Source organism: Furipterus horrens, unplaced genomic scaffold, assembly GCF_987537825.1.
Source record: "Furipterus horrens unplaced genomic scaffold, mFurHor1.1.pri manual_scaffold_1, whole genome shotgun sequence".
Lineage (NCBI taxonomy): Eukaryota > Metazoa > Chordata > Mammalia > Chiroptera > Furipteridae > Furipterus > Furipterus horrens.
In genome coordinates, this window is record NW_028327171.1 from 45,184,711 (window position 1) to 45,198,954 (window position 14,244).

At 45.6% G+C, this 14,244-nt stretch overlaps 1 protein-coding gene across 1 annotated transcript; it reads left to right on the forward strand.

Moving 5' to 3' along the window:
* The first annotated feature begins 2,865 nt into the window (after window positions 1–2,865).
* On the forward strand, window positions 2,866–11,902 carry PSMD2 (proteasome 26S subunit ubiquitin receptor, non-ATPase 2). Its single transcript, XM_090274748.1, has 21 exons — window positions 2,866–3,082; window positions 3,531–3,587; window positions 3,925–4,089; window positions 5,065–5,186; window positions 5,366–5,590; window positions 6,119–6,277; window positions 6,413–6,557; window positions 6,930–6,990; window positions 7,157–7,303; window positions 7,473–7,579; window positions 7,775–7,902; window positions 8,108–8,195; window positions 8,912–9,074; window positions 9,199–9,300; window positions 9,489–9,634; window positions 9,901–9,984; window positions 10,202–10,370; window positions 10,457–10,551; window positions 10,750–10,876; window positions 11,301–11,419; window positions 11,560–11,902. Exons 1-21 carry the CDS (start codon window positions 2,948–2,950, stop codon window positions 11,740–11,742), a joined length of 2,727 nt encoding a protein of 908 aa, XP_090130874.1. The 5' UTR covers window positions 2,866–2,947; the 3' UTR covers window positions 11,743–11,902.
* The last annotated feature ends 2,342 nt before the right edge of the window (window positions 11,903–14,244 follow it).

Here is a 14,244-nt window from a genome sequence, read left to right on the forward strand (position 1 = left end):
TGATTAATTCCCATGCATAACTAGGTAACATATGTCAAACAATATGACTTCACACTTGGAAGCATGCTGGAAATGTCAGGCTGGAAGGGAGTCCCTTACAAAGTAAGCACAGTTTTACAGGGCCTATCAAGACTCACAAATGGAGAATCTGGACAGTATCCAATGCCCCACTCTGCCATGATTATACATAAAGATGAGCTGAAGATGAATGCAAAACCATCCACCCATCCATCCATCTATCCATTCAAGAAATATTTGTCAGGGCCTACCATAAACCAGGTATTAGGTTGGGAGCTATGGACACAAAGATGAAGAGGACACAATTTCTGTCCTCCAAGAGCTCAGAGTCTAAGGAGGAAGAGATATGTATCAAGCATGGTGTGAGTACAGGGAAGAAATGAGTAACTTGAAGGGTAGAACAGGAAAAGTGTTCTAAAAAGGTAACACTGAGCTGGAGTGCAGAGGATGGAAGAATTTTCTAGATGAAAACAGTGAAGGGCATTCCATACAGGAGGAATATCAACATGAAAAGGCTGGTCAGCTTGAAGGGCAGGGCATCTTCATAAATGGTGAAATGTTTAGGATGATTAGAAGGGGTAGGTGAAAGGAGTATAATGAGAGGTGAGAGTTGGAGAAGTTATAACAGTAGGTATGAAAGGAGGGGACTGTAACATCTTCCATCCTGGGAGTTAACAGTAACAAAGGACAGGGCAATCCGTTTGAAACATATCACACAAAGAAAGTAGCAACCTAGCGGAAACAGTGCAATGCTGTATCCTGCCAGGGGCACATCTAGTGTTAAGTAAGTGATACTTTGGTTTGAATGGTTCTCAGATAAATAGAGCCATCCATAAGATGGGTAGTTCTACATCTCAGGTCATGAATTTGGGGGCAGCAGGGCAGGATTGTGGATGCAATATGAAGGAAGGTGGTAAGAAGGGACAGGTGAAGGGCTGGCTCTGATTGGAGAGCAATCTGGCCACAAGGCTGGGAATCTGGCCAAATGGTAGGAAGGAGTGCTTCTGGGAAGGCAATCTGACAGAAATGAAACTTGAGGCAGGTCATTAATGTTATCACAAGGCCTTGAAATAACTGCCAGATATTTGCATTTGGCTAGAAAGGCATGGGGGCTTGAGTGCTTGGAGGTGAGGAGCAGGGAACACGAATGTTTACCTCAGCCCTGCAGATTTCAGGTTGCTGGAAAATGACAACTGTCTGCTTTCCAGTTGCCAGGCACCTAGCCAAACACTTTATATACATTGTCTTATATCATTCTCATAACAACTTACAAGAGAGATGCTTCATTACCCACATTTCAGAAAGGCAGAAACCAGGCTGAGAGAGGTTAGAAAACTTTCCCTGTTATCACAACTAGTGAAGGGCAGAATCTGGTTTTAAACACCAAGTCTGCTGCTCTGTAAAGCTTAGGTTTTCCCACTCACCCCCAACTTTTTATTTTGAAACATTTCAAGCCTACCAAAAAGTTGAAACAGTACACAACAAACATTCATACACTTTATCTGGACTCATCAGCTATGAATAGCTTGTGTTTTATGCTACATCGCCTCATCTCCTCCAAGATGTGATGTGACTGGTATAAAGGACAAAAATCTGAGCTCTGATAGAAGGAAGTCATGGAAAAACAAGTGATTTAGGATAAATACCTTTACAGCTGACTGAAGAAAGCAGAGGAATGTATGAACAACTTGATGTCAGAAATAGTATAGTCAGAACAGCTACAGTCTGCCCAATTTCTGTCAGCAGACCATGGCTGGGGGAGTCATTAGTGATGGATATGCAAAGTCATTCCTAGAATCCTAGCATTGAGTAGAAAAGAGCAACAGGCATTAAAATACGCTTCAAACCTTTACACCTATATCTGTGCATATATTTAGCCAACATTCACTCAGTGTTAACCACACTAGTGTTTTTGTTTTTTTAAAACAAAGTTTGTGTTCTTTAATGCCCTAGAACCCGTAAAATAAGACTGCAGGCCAAATGGTGAATGTTCTCACGAGATTGAAGGGCAGAAGAATTACTTCCTCTTTTCTTACCTTCTAGATACATACACACAGCTCAAACTGAAGAACAAACTTTGAAGTCTGCCTGAAACAGTCAAGAGCTTGGAAGATTGAAAAGACCAATGTTCAAATCCTGATTCTACTCCTTACTATATATGATTTCTTCTGTGAAAAGGACACAATCCTACCAAACTCAAAAGGATGTGAGAACAATATGTAATATTTAAAATCACTCCTAACAGTGTCCATCATACCCGATTAAGACCAAGAGAGAGAGGACAAATACCTTGTCTTGTTCCGTTTTTAGCTCCAGAACTTAGCAGTGGAGCATAAGATTTTATTTATTGAGTTCTATTCCACCTGTTTCCGCAGGTGGATTTAAGATGGCAGTCATATCCTCACGGTAATATTAGAGCACTCTCCTTCAACCGAGGGAGGGTATGTAATAAGGTTAATATTCCACAGTGGTGTGGGGCTACACATAGATTACACAAACTTCACCCAGACGGCAATAGAGCGTCCCGGCTTCCAAGAATTTCCTCCGTTTGTCCCACCACGCAGCCAACTGGGGTGTCCCTATGGGTAGTAGTCACAGCGCTATGAGGAAGCCTTTGGGTAGTCTCTCAGCCCACAGCCAGCTCACCTCCAACAGCAGCGAGCACACTTGAATCCAAAACTGCACAGTTCCACGGCGTTCAGAAAACTGCAGGTCCTGGGGCAGCTCCCATAGCGCGCGGAAAGGTGGGAATTGTAGTTTCCATTTGGCTTCCGGGGGCGGGGTCCGAGACTCCCAGACCGTGGAGTTGTTTCCGGTCGCAGGCGGGCTCAGCAAGGAGGAGGGGTACCGTGGGTGAAGCCGCGAGGCTACCTGGGAAACGGGGCCGTCGGAGCGGTTCGAGGGCAGCTGGCCGGCAGTGGCAGCAGTGATGGAGGAAGGCGGCCGAGACAAGGCATCGCTGCAGACCCAGCAGTCCCCATCGACGGCCCCCGGCGGTGCAGAGGAGAAGCCGGGCGGCAAGGACCGGCGGGATGCCGGGGACAAAGACAAAGAGCAGGAGCTGGTGAGGCGCGGCCCCGGGAGCCGGAGAAGGAGGCCTTGGGCTGAGTCACGGCGGCTCCGCAGGCCTCGGGCCAGACTCCCAACAACCCCACCGCGCCCCGGAGTGGGCGGATGGGGTGATCCTCCGGGCTCTCGGCACCCCGCCTCCCTGCCCCTCATTCTGCGTTCCGCGCTGTCCCCTCCGCCGCCCCCGCCAGCCCTCACCACCGCCTCTTGAGGTGGGCCGGGGCGGATCAGTGCCACCCCGTGTTTTAGAACGGCATTCAAGCAGAGACTGGTCCAGAAGCCAGGCTGCCTTCCCACCAGGGCTTCCCCTTCCCGCTCTCTTCCCTTCTCCGCCTGGTCCCTCCTAAGGAGGCAGGCTTACTGCCTACCTGCCCCAGGGTGGATGGAAGGATGATATGTTTGGGATTCCTTCTCTTGATGAGCTTCTTCCCCCAACCCACCAGTCTGAGGAGGACAAACAGCTTCAGGATGAACTGGAGATGCTCGTGGAACGACTGGGGGTGAGTCATGATATGTGGATGCGTATTTGGAGCTTTCCCATTTGTTTGCTTTATTCCATTTTGGGGCAACAACTAAGTGAGGTACAGGGAAAGATGGACTGTGTTAGGATCCGTGTTATGACCCTGTTGTGAGGGCGGAAAGTAACAAAGGATATTTGAAACACTTTGTAGCTTTTTCTCTGGGAGAAGCTGTTCTCGAACTCTTAACTAGGCTCATTTGTTCTTGTGCCAGGTAGTTGGGGGGATCACAGAGGAATAAGACAGTGACTTTCCTAGACACCTATGGATTATGTCTTGAGGGATGTGACTCTTTTGTCGGACCCTCACATCTGATCAGGAGAAGGACACGTCCCTGTACCGACCGGCCCTAGAAGAACTGCGGAGGCAGATTCGTTCTTCAACAACGTCCATGACTTCAGTGCCCAAGCCTCTCAAATTTCTGCGCCCGCACTATGGCAAGCTGAAGGAAATATATGAGAAGATGGCCCCTGGGGAGAATAAGGTAAAACTGTATCTGAAGCTGGTGGAGGTCTGGTTTAGGAATTCCTTTTCATGAGGACCCCCGATGCTCGTGGGGACTTTGATAGACCCAAGCCCTGAGCTGATTGAACAGCTTATCACAGTCAAAACACTCACGTGAGAGCTGACAGGAGGTTGGCCTTCTCAGAAGACACTGTTTCTGTCTTATATATTGGACCTTGGGGATTTTATGATCATGATCTGTATATATTTTTAAAGGTTTTATTTATTTATTTTTAGAGAGAGGGGAAGGGAGGGAGAGAAACATCAATATGTGATTGCCTCTCCTGTGCCCCCAGCTGGGGACCTGGCCCGCAACCCATGCAGGTTCCTTGACTGGGAATTGAACCAGCGACCCTTTGGTTGGCTCATGCTCAATCCACTGAGCCACACCAGCCAGGGCTGTGATCTATATTTAACTTACGTGTAACCTTAATTTTTTTTCTTTCCTGATAGCTCACATACATTCAGTTGTTTTATCGTTAGACTATACCCCCAATTCAATCACTTCTTTGCCTGGTGTAACAACCCTAATCCAGGACATCATCAGTTATCACCTGAATCTCTGCAGCAGCCTGCTCGCTGACCATCTTCCTTTTGTTTTTGACTTCCTACACAGTTTGTCTTTCATACAGTGATCGTAGTGGTCTTTCTAGATTGTGAATCTTTTTGCTTGAAACCTTCTAATAGTTTATTATTGTGATTAGAATAAAAGTGAGAGTCCACATTTCTCCACTTTCCCCATATTACCACCCTCAGCCATGTTGTTTTAAAAGAGATAGCAACACTAATCTTGGCGATACCATGAGGCTTAGCTTAGATGCCATATATAAATTTCTAGTAATGAGGCTGGTGTGTAGGTAATACTTAATTTTGGGGGTAGTGACAGTGATCTTGATTCCATAATATATAACACCCCTTACCCTGGATTTGACTTCAAAGACTGGTTTCTTTAAAGCGTTTTGCTGCTGATATCATCTCCGTTTTGGCCATGACCATGAGTGGGGAGCGTGAATGCCTCAAGTATCGGCTAGTGGGCTCCCAGGAGGAATTGGCATCATGGGGTCATGAGTATGTCAGGTAAGACCCTTTTTTTGGTAATCTGAAGGGAGTTCTGAGGCATAATTCTGAGTTCGGTTTTAAGAGCACTGTTCGTCTTGGAGTACCAGGGTAATGCGTCCCAGTACTGAATCTCATGACCCACAGGGAAGTGCTTCCTATGAAGCTGTACTCCCCTAATGGTTTGGGCCTGTCCACAGGCATCTGGCAGGAGAAGTGGCTAAGGAGTGGCAGGAGCTGGATGACGCGGAGAAGACACAGCGGGAGCCACTGCTGACCTTGGTGAAGGAGATTGTCCCCTATAACATGGCCCACAATGCAGAGCATGAGGCCTGCGATCTGCTTATGGAAATTGAGCAGGTGGATATGCTGGAGAAGGATATTGATGAGAATGCATATGCAAAGGTCTGCCTCTATCTCACCAGGTGAGCAAGTATGGTAGGGAATGGTAACAGGCCTACCTTCCCAGAACTTCTTCCTTTTTACTTATTTTTTTTAAAGGTTTTATTTATTTATTTTTAGAACGGGGAAAGGGTAGGAGAGAAACATCAATGTGTGATTGCCTCTTGGACACCCCCAACTGGGGACTTGGCCCACAACCCAGGCATGTGACCTGACTGGGAATCGAACCAGCGACCGCCTGGTTTAGAAGCTGGCTCTCAATCCACTGAGCCACACCAGCCAGGGCCCCAGCACGTCTTTCTTAACTGTGCCCCCTTTATTTTCCCAGAGCATTTGCCTCAAGGGTAGCATCAAACTGTAGTTAATTTATTGATGTCCGTAACCTACTTGAGGACGGAAATGTCATGTCTCCTTAGTAGTCCCAGCATCTAGCATAGTGCCTGGAATGAATATATATATATTTCATTTAGTATTTATTTTAGGTGAGTGAATTAAATGGGATAAATGAATGCCTGGAACTTCTGATTCCTTTATTATTTTTACCTTTGTAGTTGTGTGAATTATGTGCCTGAGCCTGAGAACTCTGCCCTACTGCGCTGTGCTTTGGGTGTGTTCCGAAAGTTCAGTCGCTTCCCTGAAGCTCTGAGGTTGGCATTGATGCTCAATGACATGGAACTGGTAGAAGACATCTTCACCTCCTGCAAGGATGTGTATGTGGGAAAGAAGTCGGCAAAGGAAGAAATAATCTTATGGATGGGGCTTTTGGTGTCCAGTTAGGGCTTGAGGGGCTTTTCTGTGCCCTCAGTGGACAGGGGCTGAGCAGATGTGATGGCTGTCTCCTACAGGGTGGTGCAGAAGCAGATGGCTTTCATGCTAGGCCGGCATGGGGTGTTTCTGGAGCTGAGTGAAGATGTGGAGGAGTATGAGGACCTGACAGAGATCATGTCCAATGTGCAGCTCAATAGCAACTTCTTGGCTTTAGCTCGGGAGGTAAGACTTTGCCCTTTTCATTTTTTTAATCCTCACTAGAGGATATGCCCATTAATCTCAGAGAGAGAGAAACATCTATGTGAGAGAGAAACATGGATTGGCTACCTCCTGCATGCAACCGACGGGGGATCAAACCGACAACCTTTTGGTGTATGGGATGATAGTCCAATGAACCGAGTCACCTGGCTAGGGCGAGGTTTTGCCCTTTTCTGTCAGGGCTTTCTTGGTTGTAATTCTATCTGACATTTTACCTCTCTTATTATTACTGTGACTAGACTGTCGTTGGTTAGAATTGCCATTCAGTGGGATAACAGAAGGGACAGCTAGGGGAGGACTGGGGGAGCAGTTGTGACCCTCTTGACTTCTTTTCAGCTGGATATCATGGAGCCCAAGGTGCCTGATGACATCTATAAAACCCACCTAGAGAACAACAGTGAGTAGCCGTGTGCATATATGTGGGAATTGGAGGATTGTTAATTATGCCCCTTGTATTAGGAGTGATAGATTGGCCGAACACCTTTATCCTGTAGACCAGAGACTAGCCACCACCTTCCTTGCCCTACTCTAAATTAACCTTCCTTTCTCTCCCTCCTGTGCAGGGTTTGGGGGCAGTGGCTCTCAGGTAGACTCTGCCCGCATGAACCTGGCCTCTTCTTTTGTGAATGGCTTTGTGAATGCAGCGTTTGGCCAGGATAAGCTGCTGACCGATGATGGCAACAAATGGCTTTACAAGAACAAGGACCATGGTATAATTCTGTTTATACTTTGTCTTTGTGTTGCTTTGGTAACTCCTGTTGTCCTCCTAGTTTCATACGTTACCTGACAAGCGATCTCCAATGCAGCTCCTTGGAGAGCTCTTTGTAATAGTTTTCTCAGTATAGGACCATTTTTAGATATTTTTTTTCCTTGGTATAGGAATGTTAAGTGCAGCTGCGTCCCTTGGCATGATTCTGCTGTGGGATGTGGATGGTGGCCTCACCCAGATTGACAAGTACCTGTACTCCTCTGAGGATTATATCAAGGTTAGTCTGGGCACAGCCCACTAATAGGGACATTCCCCTTTCCTCTTCTAGGGCCCATAGGGCCTCCTTTTTACTGGTAAGGTCCACCTGGTTTTTAACTCCAATTAAGGTGGGTGCTGCTCTGAGGCCCATCATGCATCTTCATGGTGAGAAAGGTACACTAGCCTAAGTGAAGAATCTCTTTGCATTTTGCAGTCAGGAGCCCTCCTGGCCTGTGGCATTGTGAACTCTGGGGTCCGGAATGAGTGTGACCCTGCTCTGGCACTGCTCTCCGACTACGTTCTGCACAACAGCAACACTATGAGACTTGGTTCCATCTTTGGGTAAGACTTATCGCTGCTGTTTCTGGTAGTGCTCAGCTTGAAAGCTGTGTGAAAACAGGAATTGACCCTTTAACTACCACCATACCTGCTGAGTATTTGGCTCTTGGTGACTGTTTAATTGATGAATGAATGATCCATCTTATTGTTTCTTCCTTGTTCTATCTTGGGGTGTGTGTTGGGGACTGCATCTCCTTGGCTTTTGCAGGCTAGGCTTGGCTTATGCTGGCTCTAATCGTGAAGATGTTCTAACACTGCTGCTGCCTGTGATGGGAGATTCCAAGTCCAGTATGGAGGTGAGTAGAGGCTGTTGGTCATTTAGGGGAGGTTGGGAAGGTACTCTGAGTTCACCATTCTCTGTGATAAATAGTGAAAAAAGAAATGGGATTGGGATTGGGAGAGGGAAGTGTAGTACTTTCAATGAAATCCCTTGGAACTAGGATTCTCAGTCCTCATGATGTTGTTACTAAAGCGTTAACATTTTGGTGTTGAGTTCCAGCCCTTGAGATCCACGGGGAAGTATCAGACTAGAGTGGGGAGTAACTAGCTTGGGGTGGGTGATTCTCACTCACCGTTTTAGTTTTTGGTCAACTCTAAATTTTCTTACTTGTGCAGAATCGTTTTAGTGATGGATAAGTATAGCATAAGCTTTAGTCAGAAAGACCTCAGTTCAAATCCTGCCATCTCTGCTTATAAGCAGGGTGATTTTGGATGCATAACCTCTTCAGGTTTCATTTTTCTCACCATTAAAAGAGGAATAACAGTAGGACCTGTTTCATGGGGTTGTTGTGATTATAAATGTCAATAGTATGCAAAACAGTTGGCATAGTGGCTGACACAGTAAGTATTCAGTGAATTGTTGCTACTGTTGTTACTTTGACTTAGCATCAGGGAGGAATTTTTACCCAGTGGGGTTACAGCAGGCTGTAGGAATTGGCTATCTGGAGTCAAAGATAGGTAAACAACTATCTTAATAACTTACTACACATAATACTGATTTTCCCGTTTCTAGGTGGCAGGTGTGACAGCTTTAGCCTGTGGAATGATAGCAGTGGGATCCTGCAATGGAGATGTCACTTCCACTATCCTTCAGACCATCATGGAGAAGTCAGAGACTGAGCTCAAGGACACTTATGCCCGTTGGCTTCCTCTTGGATTGGGCCTCAATCACCTGGGTGAGGGGATGTCTCTCTATTTGGGCAAAAGACTGACAGTAAGTGGATATAGCAGGGAGGGTTTATGTGTCAGGCTGTGCTGTATGGAAGCAAGTGTCTTCTGACCTCTTGATCTGTCCTGCAGGGAAGGGAGAGGCCATCGAGGCAATCCTAGCTGCGCTGGAGGTTGTGTCAGAGCCATTCCGCAGTTTCGCCAACACATTGGTGGATGTTTGTGCCTATGCAGGTCTGTGTCTTGATCTTCCCAGTGACGCCTCATTTCTTTCCTACACCCTTTTTTCAGATTATTTCTCCTTACTTGGTCGTTCTGACCTGTAATAGATTGTTCAGCTTCTCCTATTGATGGAGTAAGCTTTTTTTTTTTTTGGTGCCTTCTCATTTCTGTCCTTCCTCACTCTTACCATCCTGCTGCAGGCTCTGGGAATGTACTGAAGGTGCAGCAACTGCTCCACATTTGTAGTGAACACTTTGACTCCAAGGAAAAGGAGGAAGACAAAGACAAGAAGGAAAAGAAGGACAAGGACAAGAAAGAAGCCCCCGCTGACATGGGAGCACATCAGGTTCTGTGGGCAGCTGGGCACTCTCTGAGTGAGGCTGTGAGGAAGGATAAGCTTGCAGGGGATCATGGGAACTGGTTTGGGTTTGGGTTTGAACCCCTCTGGGTATTGCTGTGTATTGAAATAGCACAAGACTGGGTTCCATACATGAGGGGTAAGGGTGTGCCCCACAGGACAGCTTTTTCTTCTTAGACAGAATTCCCATCAAGAGTGAGAATGTGTTTTTTGTTTCCTGAGCTTATTAGGTTCTGCTGCCTCTTCCATTGCAGGGAGTGGCTGTGCTAGGGATTGCCCTTATTGCCATGGGGGAAGAGATCGGTGCAGAGATGGCACTACGAACCTTTGGCCACCTAGTGAGTACCACGTGGAGTAGATGGGGAATATACTGAGTTCGATGCATGGGGCTCCCCAGAGGAGACTCTCCTAATGGGTTTCCATGGTTGAGAAATGTTCTTTTGTGCCTTTTCTATAAAATTTGACTAACGCCCCTTTACCTCTTAGTCTATTCTTATAACAAAGCTCATTTTTACTGTTTTCTGTGGTACCCATGTTATTTTCTTTTATTACTAGCTGAGATATGGGGAGCCTACACTCCGACGGGCTGTGCCTTTAGCACTGGCCTTAATTTCTGTTTCAAATCCACGACTCAACATCCTGGATACCCTAAGCAAATTCTCCCATGATGCTGACCCGGAAGTTTCCTATAACTCCATTTTTGCCATGGGCATGGTGGGTAGTGGTGAGTATCAGAAAAAGATCATAAGCAGCTTGGGGAAAGGTTTGAGGTCATTTTTTTCAATCATGTGTGATGCTTAACATTTCTAGGTACCAATAATGCCCGTCTGGCTGCGATGCTACGCCAGTTAGCCCAGTATCATGCCAAGGACCCCAACAACCTCTTCATGGTGCGCTTGGCACAGGTAAAGAAGAGAACTCTTCCTTAGAGTGTGCCAAGGGACATATATGTGAGGATGGCAGGGAGACATGTAGTGACATGAAGGGGACCTTGAGTTCAGTCTGGAGGGAGGATGTGTGTGAGTTGAATTTCTGTGTGGCCAAGTTAGGTGATGTTTCTTCAGATGTGATTCTCCACCTCCACTTCTTTCTGTATTTTTCAGGGCCTGACACATTTAGGAAAAGGCACACTCACCCTCTGCCCCTACCACAGTGACCGGCAGCTTATGAGTCAAGTGGCCGTGGCTGGACTGCTTACTGTGCTTGTCTCTTTCCTGGATGTTCGCAACAGTGAGTTCCTATCAGGAATCCTAAATGGTGGCATGTAGTGCCCTGTCTCCACCCCTGCCAGGGCCACCTTGATCATTTAGGAGCAATACTTTGAGTTAGCTCTGTTCTGAGGCTGTTCCTGTGATGCACCTCAGGAAACTTTCATCTCCCACATGTTTGATATGGCCCAAAGAAATTTTCTTTTGAGAACTGAGCCCAGTTTCTGCTCCTTAGTGACTAGGGGAAAGTGATGATCAGTTTAAGGGCTGTGGGCAGAGTAAGGTAGGGACATCTCTGGTTTATAGTAGAGTATATGAGGAGAGGAATGTGGGTTCAGCTATATGAGTGAGGGATTAAAGGGTCAGGGCTGGAGTGGGGTCCCTAGGTTCGGGTCAGGCCTGTCCTGATGCCTCTAACCATGTTTGTCATGTGTTTTTTTCCTCAGTCATCCTAGGCAAATCTCACTATGTATTGTATGGGCTGGTGGCTGCCATGCAGCCCCGAATGCTGGTTACATTTGATGAGGAGCTGCGGCCATTGCCAGTGTCTGTCCGTGTGGGCCAGGTGAGGGGTTAAGCGGAGGGGAGGGCTCTAGAACTTGGAGAATGCACATACACACCTGCTTCTCTAAAACTGGTATAGGCTCTGGGTTGCTGCTGCATTTCCATCTGGAGTCCCTTCATCTCAATTTTCTCACCCTACAGGCAGTGGATGTGGTGGGCCAGGCTGGCAAACCTAAGACCATCACGGGGTTTCAGACACACACAACCCCAGTGTTGTTAGCCCACGGGGAACGGGCAGAATTGGCCACTGAGGAGTTTCTTCCTGTCACCCCCATTCTGGAAGGTTTTGTTATCCTTCGGAAGAACCCCAATTATGACCTCTAAGTGGCCTCCAGAACCTCTGAGCTGCAGCTGATAATGTCAGTGGGCCATGCTTCCTACTACCAGGGGTAGATACTGCTCTAGAGTTTTGGGGGAGTTGTTACCTCCTGTTCTTTTGTTATTGAGTGAGATGACTTTGTTGAATAAAGACCTTTATCCCTGAGGTCTCTCTCTGTCTGTTTTCTCGGGTATGGTGACCAGAGGCCAGACTGGGGTGGGGAGAGGATGTGAGACTGCATTGTTTATAGCAACGCTAAGCCTAGGCTAGTAGGGAGGCTGCCTTGAATGGAAAGAACGAAACCTTTTTCCTTCTCTATCCTAATCATTTTAAGACAGTGGTTTATCTTTAAGGGCATAAACCCTTGACATGCTGATAAATGTAGTGGACCTTTTTTCTAGGAGATACATATACACAAATTTTTACAAACTCTTACAAATAAGTTTGCAGAGGCTTGTGGCCCCATACACCTCCTACTCCAACCCTGTCAATGCACACCCACCTCAAGCCCATCGTTACCTGACTTTGGACTAAAGATTTCTGCTCTTAAGAGGCGGCAGAATTAGCCCCACTCTTTCTAATTCGACTTTTTGCTGTTGACTAAAAGGGACATCTTGAGCTAATATGACCGTCTGTCACTCTTGGGAGGCTGCTGTTTGAGAGATTTGATCATGTGTACATATATTGGGCTGTCCTTGCAGAAAATGGTGTAAAAAACTTGACCCTGACCTTCCTTTTGGTGTAGCAATGGGAAAGAGAGGTGGCCTCCTTCCTGGCATGTAATCATTCTTGATCTGTGGTGCTTCTTCCTGGTGGTTCTGGTATGAGTATTAGCTATACTGACTCTTGGGGCCTAGACCCCTGTGGATGCAGTAGAAAACATGTGCCCTGGCAGTAATTGCTAGAGTTTTATCCAATACTTTGTGGGTTTAACCTCTGAAAAGTGACTGGCACTTAATAGGTCTGTAAGTGTTGAAAGAGTAATTCTAAATACTTCTGAGACCTCACAGCAACTGAGAGGAAGTTATTATCTCTGTGTTTTGGTGAGGAATGTAAAGTTTTTAGACTTTCAATAACTTACTCAAGGTCACAAAGTAAGTGGGGAGCCAGGATTAGAATCTTAAGTCCCGTCTGACTCCCAACACACAACCTTAAATTCACTAAATTAATCTGTCTCTGTAGCCTTGGAGACTTGTGGACTGCATTGTAGTTCAAGCTCTTGGCTAGCTGGAGAAGCAGCAAATGTGGATTGAGTGTCTCCATTGTCTTCTCTGCTCTCGTTTGGCAGCCTATATAAAAGGTTAAAGCACTGAACTTGGGAGACAGCAGACCTGTCGAAGCCCTTTAATGGGACCTGTTGTAGTCTTGAGCAAATAAGTGTGTCTGATGAGCCTCTGTTTTCTGTATAAGGGGGATATAATACTTGCCTTACCTGATTTTCAGTGGTGGTGATATTAACATAAATTAGAAAGTGATTTGTAAACTGAAAATAAAAGGATTATGCTTAACAGAAATTTTTGTGGTGCCTCTTTTTTTAATTTATTTTTTTACTCTCATTTCTTTATTAGATTTTCTTACATTATCAAGGTTTGTATTTATATTCTGTTCCATAACAGTGTTTCAACTACAAATTGATTCTAAGAATAAAAAATTTATTTAAAAATTCATTATAATATGTTAATTATTTAAATATTATTCATCTTTGAACGAATGATGATTGACTATAGAGAAGGACTGTAATCCAATGTCTTAAATCTTTGAAGCTTAAAGAAAACTCATGTAAGCATCATTATCTAACGCATCTTGTATTTTCTTTTTAATCTTCCTTTTCTGCATCATTCTCAGCTAACACTATTCCTGACATTCTAGGTTACTTTATTTCTTGGAGTCCTGGTTCATTTTTCTGGAAGCTCTGTTTTATTTTGGAATCTAGGCAAAGCCACCAAAGCGTCTCTATTTGCCCTTCTACTTAATTGACCATTTGGCTGAGTACAGGTTCAAAGTCTTGGCTTCTCAGAATTCGTAGCTGGGCTCTTCCTTCATTGGCAAGAGACCTGTGCCGTCCAAGAAAGTGTCAGGAGGATGACCTGTCTGGATGAGTATTTCTTCTTTATATCTTTGTTTGCTGGACTTCCATGCAGCTTGATTTTTCTGGAACTTCTGGTTGTCTCTAGTTTTGAGGTAGTTGTATTCCTTCTTAGTTGTGGAGGGAGATGCAGCGTGTCTGTCTATGCCTCCATTTTGGCCAGATGTCCTCATGGTGCCTCTTACGCTTTCACAGTCGTTCATTCAGCAAGAAATATCAATGGAGCCTTATTCTTTTTTTTTTGTTTTTTAGCCTTTATTTCATAATCATAAACTTAATTCTGCAATCCAGCTAGACTTGGAAAGGGTAAGGAAAATATGGAACCCAATGAACTGTGGCAAGAGCATGAAGATTATAGAACATTCCAAGCAGGTAGGGGTGAAGAGGTGCTCTCCTGAGCTATAGAAGGAATGGGCTGGTG

Bases quoted from the DNA above. Each gene is read 5' to 3' on its own strand.
- PSMD2 (XM_090274748.1), top strand. From the start codon at position 2,948: ATGGAGGAAGGCGGCCGAGACAAGGCATCGCTGCAGACCCAGCAGTCC. The intron at 7,580-7,774 runs GTTAGTCTGGGC...TGCATTTTGCAG, and splicing joins CCTCTGAGGATTATATCAAG to TCAGGAGCCCTCCTGGCCTG. The intron at 10,877-11,300 runs GTGAGTTCCTAT...TTTTTTCCTCAG, and splicing joins TTTCCTGGATGTTCGCAACA to TCATCCTAGGCAAATCTCAC.